General features: G+C 57.5%; 1 protein-coding gene across 5 annotated transcripts in view; it reads left to right on the top strand.

The window, feature by feature from the left end:
• PACSIN2 (protein kinase C and casein kinase substrate in neurons 2) overlaps positions 1–6,599 on the top strand; it is a 135,065-nt gene extending 128,466 nt beyond the window's left edge. For all 5 annotated transcript variants that reach the window (XM_034987357.1, XM_034987354.1, XM_034987358.1 and 2 more), the window contains exons 9-11: positions 746–868; positions 1,301–1,497; positions 4,812–6,599. In XM_034987357.1, coding sequence (XP_034843248.1) covers positions 746–868; positions 1,301–1,497; positions 4,812–4,924 — 433 coding nt within the window. In that variant the 3' untranslated portion in view covers positions 4,925–6,599. The remainder of the gene's footprint in view (positions 1–745; positions 869–1,300; positions 1,498–4,811) is intronic.
• Positions 6,600–7,759: the final 1,160 nt, after the last annotated feature.

The raw sequence follows: 7,759 nt of genomic DNA on the forward strand, positions 1-7,759 counted from the left end.
TTGTTCCGCATCTGGCACCTATGGTCACTGCGTCCTGGCTGTCAGTCCGCAGCCTGGGCCCGAGTCAGAGTTCTGCCCAGTCCGTCCCCTCTGGGCCTGGCACACAGTAGGCAGCTGACACGGTTATGCGGATGGATGTTCTCTCTCTGGAGCACGAAAGGGGTCCTAATGTCTTACAAAGGGCTGTTCAGCGGGCTTTGGTGCTGATTTTGGAAGCTCTGGCCCCAGAAGAAGCAGGGAAGAGGCCGCTGGAACCTTTGTAGTCAGAAGGAGGGGACTGCTGTGCTGTGGGGTCTGGGGAGCTCCAGGAGCCTCCCTCCTGCTCTCAACAGCGGCTCCGAGCCGCCCAGCCTCTGAGCCCCACAGGCCTGCTGCCAGCTCACGGCATCAGGAGTAGGGGCCAGGTCGGGAGGACGGTGGGGAGAAGCGGCAAGCCCGGACATGACTTGTGCTCCAGCAGCCTCCTGTCCGCACCCCGGGTCTCCAGTTCAGGGCAGACTGTATCCAGAGGCAAGGTCAGGGAAGTGGACATGTTCTCTCCTAGACGTTTTAAGTGTGTTTAACCACCAAAATATCACTGTTTTTGCTAAACCATTCTTTCTGCTCAAACAACATATTCTCCTCTCTGGCAAGGAGCCGATCTGTCCCTTCAGACCCTGGCCCTGTGATCCTGCAGCTGGGAGCACCCAGGACCGGGGTGGGGTGCCGAGCTGGGGTCCCCTGAAAGCTCTCTCTCTCCCGGTAGTGACCTTAGTGTCCCGAGCAACCCCGCACAGTCAGCGCAGTCACTGTCCAGCTACAACCCCTTCGAGGATGAGGACGACACGGGGAGCACCGTCAGTGAGAAGGAGGACATTAAGGCCAAAAAGTTGGTGAACAAACGTTTCCCTCTGGTTTCCACCTCGCTCGCTCTCTGTCTCTCCTCTCTCTCTGTCCAGGCTCTCGCCCCCTTGGCACTCAAAGCAATGCATGAGGCCTGCAGGAGGTGGCCCCTGCCAGCTGGTGGACAGTCTCTGGCTTCTCGATTTCTCAGTGGGGGGGGGAGGGGGCACCCATTAACAATCTCTGGTTGTTTTTTCTCTGTCCTCCGTTAACCCTCACCGAGGCCCTGGCACACCACCGCAGGAAGATGGGCATGCTGGGTGGCCCTGCGGGGAGGCTGACTGCGCTGTGATGCTGAGGGGCAGTGCTCCTGCGGAAGGGGGCCCCCGCCCAGCCCCAGGGCTGCCGGCTCCACGCAGGGCCTCGTGCCTCTGCCAGCCCCGTGCTCAGGGCCCTCCGGGGCCACCCTTTCTTGCAGCGTGAGCAGCTACGAGAAGACCCAGAGCTACCCCACTGACTGGTCAGATGATGAATCTAACAACCCGTTCTCTTCCACGGATGCCAATGGGGACTCAAACCCATTTGACGAGGATGCCACCTCGGGGACAGAAGTGCGGGTCCGGGCCCTTTACGACTATGAAGGGCAGGAGCATGATGAGCTGAGCTTCAAGGCGGGTAGGTGGGCTCCCTGGCTGGCATCTGGGGCGAATGCTTCCAACCTGCTGGGGGGAAGGTTTGGGGTTTTTTTCTTTTTTAAGTCTGGAAAATTCCTGCTAGTTCCCTTTATGGGTTCTCCCCCCACATTTCAAAAGCAACAGATGCTCCGTGCCAAACCTTAGAAGGTGCCCTGGTGCTTTTGCCCAAGGTGCCACCCCTAGCAGGACTGAGGGCTGGGCACAGCAGGGCGCTGGGGCAGGAGATGCTGGTCACCAGCACCAGCCAGTTTTCCCAGGTGCTCCCTGGAAGCAGCCAGCCTTGCGGGTCCCCAAGGGAAGGCTTTCTCCAGAGACCCCCCAGCTGGCAGAGGGGCCCTTGGTGAGTCACCTGGGCCACTGGAGCCTCGTGTTAGGGCCGTGCCTTTTGAACTTCCTCCCTGTAGGCATGTTGTGTACATTCTACCACCAGCACACCTTTGTTGCCGGTACCCAGAACTTCTGTTTTACAGAACACTCTGAACCCAGGTTATGGGAACTCTGTGCACACAGATTTTCTCCCTTTGTCTTTTTTTTTTTTTCTTTTTTCTTTTTTTAAATGCTGGTTGCAATTTGCCAAAATGAGTTTCAACCCTCAGTTTGAAAACACTCTCAGAGCCTGTCAGAGGAAACTCAAGTGGCCTGGTGCCAAAGTGGGCCCACAGAGAGCCAAGTTCTTTCCTTCTGCCTTGGCCTCTCCTCGAAGTCACCCCAGATCCACTACCCACCCCTCAAACCGGGAGGCCGGGCCAGAACTCAACCAGCGCGGGCTGAAAGTGTGCTCCTCCACTCAGGCCACACCTCTGGGCAGCTCCCCGCGTCCGTCTGGCTGTGGGGCAGAGGGCCGTGTCCGTGCTCGTCGGCCCCCTTGCCCTTGTGCTCAGCAGGCCGGGCAGATGGCCCCAGACACTCAAGCCCAGGCTTGGTCACCAGGCGTCCCTGGCCGGTTGTAGAAAGTTCTAATGCATTTCTTATGCACCTGCACACATCTTTGTCCAGTTTTCTGACCTCTCGGGGTCATTTGCCCCCTTCTTTGTCTGTTGATTTATTCATTATAATTTCTAATTCCTTCTCTGTCTCACCTGTTGGATTTGTCAGCAATTTTATGGACATAAATGTTTCCTTCTGCTCTGAGTGAATTTTTTTTTTTTAAGATTTTATTTATTTATTTGACAGAGAGAGCACAAGTAAGAAAAGTGGTAGGCAGAGGGAGAGGGAGAAGCAGGCTCCCCGCTGAGCAGGGAGCCCGATGCGGGGCTCGATCCCAGGACCCTGGGATCACGACCTGAGCCGAAGGCAGACACTTAACGACTGAGCCACCCAGGCGCCCCTGCTCTGAGTGAATTATTAAAAGCAGTCTGACTGAAACCAATGTTTTAAATCACCAGTTCACATTTTTACAGCTAGAAAGCTCCCCTCTTCACTATGTCTGTTTTGTCCATTATCTTTACTGCGCTCTTCGCCCTGGCCAGCGCTGCTTTCTTCTCTCCGTAGCTCTGGTGCCCTCCACTCCTCTGGGTCTCAGGCACCTGTGGAGCCTTTCCCTGGGGCCCTTTCCAGCCCGTGTGAGCATCACAGAGCTGGTCTCGCCATGCACCTGCGAGCCTGGCTGTGTGCAAGGGCGCAAAGAGAGAAACACCAGTTGTCCAGGGACCCACAGGGGGCAGGAAGGACAGGAGAAGTTGGAGCTTCCCCCCCACCTTTTTTTTTTAAGATTTTATTTATTTGATAGAGAGCGCACAAGCAGGGCAAGCAGCAGAGGGAGAGGGAGAAGCAGGCCCCTCTGAGCAGGGAGCCTGACGTGGGGCTCAACCCCAGGACCCTGAGATCATGACCTGACTCGAAGGCAGACGCTTAACCAACTGAGCCACCCAGGCGCCCCTGAGCTTTACCCCTCTTGGTGCTCACTTCCACCCCCCGTGTTCGCTGCTGATGTTGCTGAGTTAGATTTGCATGGGACTGGTGCTGCCAGAGTGGCCCAATGGCAGGAGGAGAAGCCATCCCTCACATGGGAGTGACGGCAGCTCTCCTAACCGGCGGCTCACTGCCTGCTGGGCACCACCCGGCTCCTTCCCTGCTCCAACACTGAGTCCTCCCAGCACCCTGTCGGCAGCGGAGGAAACCAGGCCCCGGGGCAGGGCGCCTAGCCCACGAGCCCCAGCCCTGCGAACCGGTCCCACAGGCACCTTCGTCACTGTCGCTGCTGCACGAAGCGGAGGCAGGGACATGCCAAAGCAGGGCATAATTGCCTGGGGAAGAAAGTGCAGCTAAGCCTGCAAAGGGAACCCGAGAAGTACAAAGCTTCAAGCTGAACAAAAGGCAAAAGCTGTCCTGGGCTAAGTCTTCCACCCCTTCCCTGCTCCCGAGAGGGCCTGAGCTACGGGGTTCCCCACAGTGCCCCTGCAGGCGGTCCCGGGCCAGAGCCCCAGAGCACTGGACTGCTCTGTCCGCTCCGAGTGGGAGATGCCAGACCCAGACCTTCCAACACCACGGCCCTGACCACACCTTTGGTCTCCGTCCCCTGTCTGTCTCCTTGAAGGACCAGGGCTCCATCTGTCCCTCCTCATCAGGGTTCCTCCTCCACTACCCGGGCCCGGCCTGAAGTCGGGGTTCCTTCATGTCTGAACAGATGAGATGAGTCAAACCACAGTAACACACAGAGCCATGGGGAGATTCCAGAACTCTGCCGATGGCTCCCGTCTCACTGTGTTGAGAGGGGCTGATTTCTTTAAGTCAGAGGATAAATGCCCTGAGCTGGGGTCCCTGCCCCTCCCACAGCCTACTCTGGACACAGATTAAATGAACACACCCGGTCAGCAATTTTGTGGACATAAATGCAGGACTGAGGGCTGGGCACAGCAGAGCAATAAGTGCTGGAGGAGAGAGATCTAAGATCAAGCGGGAAGGAGGGGGACAGCAGGAGAGGGCGGTGACGGGGGAGGCATGGGCCCTCTGAAAGCATTCCTCTGACCTGGCCTGGAACAGTCGGGAAGCACAGGGCCTGTGGCATTGAATTCTGCAGTCTCTGTGGGAGCTGCTTGCTTTCGGGTCCTTGCGCGAGCGAGATGGCGGTCTTGAGGCCTCTTGGGGGCCCCTAGGCTGGCTAAAAGAGCAGCTAAAATGCAACTTAGAGAAATAACCAGGTCTGGCCCAAGAGAATGCCTGCTCCTCCCACCAACTTAGAGGCCCTCTGTGGGCCAGGGTGGGGGCTAAGCCGCCAGGGCACTCTGACCGGGTGGTGGGTGGTCCGTGTGTCACCCGGCTGCTCACCAGGACTGCTTGCTGCTTGTCTTGAAGGGGACGAGCTGACCAAGATAGAGGACGAGGATGAACAGGGCTGGTGCAAGGGACGCTTGGACAACGGGCAGGTCGGCCTGTACCCAGCCAATTACGTCGAGGCGATCCAGTGACGGGCCAGCCGGCTGGCTGGCGGAGAGTGGAGGCGGGGGTCCCAGGAGCTCCGTTGGCCGTCGGCCCTGGACAGCGGCAGCCCGGCGGCAGTCGGCTGTGTGAGCGTCCGCTCCTTTTCCTGCAAGACGGGCTGGCTCCGTTGCTCTTGGCTTCCTGGTGTCTCTCAGAGGCAGACGAGCTGGTCGTTTCATCTGGGACTCAGCACCTTTCCGCACGCCGCGCAGACGGAGGGGTCTGAGCGCCGGAAGACAGTACCACAGGACTCACCCCGTACCCCCATCCCGCTCACTCCGCGTGTCGGCTTATCATGGATCTGTCTGTCCTTGACCTTGTCTTTCCTCCTCTCCTCTGAAGCAATGGTGGGTTCCATTGATTCTTGTTCCGCTGATTACTTCCTCTGACGCGTCCCATCACCCGCAACTTAAATGAACAAACTTACATGCTATTTTCTGAGTGAAGACGTCGAGGTTTTTAATTTAAAGGCTGTGTACAGTTATACTTTTTTATATACCTGTTCTTCCATTCATTTATACTTAAATTATGGCACAGATCGATATACACCGGTCTTGAGGAAATCTCTCTTTCCGCGCGGGGCCTGGGGCAAGCCTCGAGAGCCGCAGTTCCCTGAGACAGGCGGTGCTTGAGGCCCGAGAGGGTGGTGGAAAGGTGGGGAACGCGTCCGGCTGGATTTCTGGTGTGAATGCCCTGTGCATTTGGGGCATCCGCCATGAGTTCCGGAAATAACCTTACGTAGTACTCCAGATGTCCCCGTATTTAAAAACTATTTTCATTCTATTTGTGTTTAAAACTTTATTCTTGCAAATTAACAATTTTATCAGTGATTTGAAAGGTTACAAAGTAAGAAGACTAACTTCTCAAGCACACGCATCTGTAGATTAAGATGCTTTCTATTAGACTGTCATGTCTTGGTGTATATCTGTATATATTATTTGATATTCAGAGAATCTAAAGAGTTCGTCTACTGTTTTAGTGAGATTTAATGGCTTTTGACAGTGGGTTTAATTTGTAAACTGCTTGAAGACTGTGACATTCGGGCACAGGCCTGGCTGGTCGGCTGGGCCTCCTTTGGGCTCCGGGCACGGACCTGGGCCTCTCTGGAGTGGGGACAGCTGTTGGGACGCCTGTCCTCGCTGGACAGCTGTGGGTCCACCTCCCCACCAGCCTTAGTCCTTTCCGTAGCAGAACACTGTAAAACCTCCCGTGTCTTTCCAACAGCTGCAGATGCCAGCCCTCCCAGTCCCTCGCGAGCACACGAAAGCTGGGTCTCACCCCAGAGCACCGGGGTCTCTGAGCGGCCTTAGTCATCGGGAGCACATGTGCTGGGGCAGGAACTACACTGTAATCACAGGGCGGGGGAGGGAGGGAAGGCGGGAAAACCTTTATTTTGTGTAACTCAGACACCAGTGAAATGGCCACCGCCATCACAAGCTATGCATTTTCTCAGTGTTTCCAGTGAGCTTGATGTCTTGCTTGGAAAGTGGATGTGCGTCTGTGTTCGTCATGAAAACTTACCAGCAGAAATCCTCATTCCTTTGCTACAGATTTACCAAAAATTGTCAAGTCTTTTCAGTTAGGAGTTTCTTTAAATGTATAGTATTTTAGGGAAAAAAAAAATCAATAAACAGTTGATCTCATGAGTGTCGCTGTCCCCGAGCTGTGCGTCCCTCACGCTCATGTCCGCTGGTGGCCGTGTCTCCGGCAGCGTCTTCCATCTCTGGAGCTGGGCGAGATCCCGGGCGCACCACCGCTGCCCGAAGGGCCCTGCGCGCTGCCAGTCCGGAGGTTGGGGATGTGAGGCACCGGAGCCCCTCCAGAGGCCCCTCTCCCCGAAACCCGCTCCTCCGTGGCCCGGGCTGCCCCGGTGTAGACGCCGCCGCCTCCTTCCCCCGCCCCGAGACCCAAACAGCAGGACCCAGATGGGAGACCACCACCTGGGCTTCTTCGAACACATTCCCTGAGCGCCTGCTGTGCGCTGGGCCCTGTGCTCTGACAGTATCTGCAAATCGCGGGCCCATCTCCGGGGCGCCTGGGGGCTCAGTGGGTTGTCTGCCATCGGCTCAGGTCATGATCGCCGCGAGCCTGCTTGTCCCTCTCCCTCTGCCCCTCCCCCCAGCTTGTGCACTCCCTCTTTCGCTCCCTCTCGCTCGCTCTCGCTCGAATAAAATCTTTTAAAACAGAAGCGTGCCCATTTCCAGACATCCCTGTGTGTCGGCCGAGTCTCCCTGTTCCATTTTACAGAGAAGGACACAGAGGCGTCAAGAGCCATACTCCCCCCCCCGCCCTCCCCCCGCCAAGAAGTCCCTGCTGGTCTGTGGCACTAAAATCCCTGTGGGATCCGCCCGCCTCACTGGGGTGACCCGAGCTGAAAGAAGGCCAGGGCAAGGCAAGAAAGGAGAGACGTGAGGGCTGCCACAGCCCGACACGCCAAACCCCAGTGAGGCTCGTGCAGACAGGTGCCCCTCCTGGGCCGCGGCCCTCGCGGGAGCCAGGAGGAGCGAGGCGGGCAGGTGCCACCGCAGCGCTGCTTTGCCCGGCTCAGGAAGGGCGGCGAAGAACCTTGTCATCTGACGGGTGATGGGGCCCCTACGCGCCACTTAGGAGGAGCTGGAGCCCATCGGAGCTGCCCGCTGCCCGGGGCGGACACGGCCCAGGCTGGCACAGACACAAGGGAGGACGGCGGAGGGCCGGGTCCGCAGGCTCCTGGTTCGCACAGCCTGAGCTGGGCCGGCCAGTCCGGGGCACCTGGGGAGCTCGTCTACTGTCATGACCGCTGTGGGGGAGGCTGGAGTCACCCCGCTTTGCAGAAGACGACA

The sequence above is a fragment of the Mirounga leonina genome, unplaced genomic scaffold (assembly GCF_011800145.1).
Source record: "Mirounga leonina isolate KUSES-001 unplaced genomic scaffold, KU_Mleo_1.0 Mir_418, whole genome shotgun sequence".
Taxonomy (NCBI): Eukaryota; Metazoa; Chordata; class Mammalia; order Carnivora; family Phocidae; genus Mirounga; species Mirounga leonina.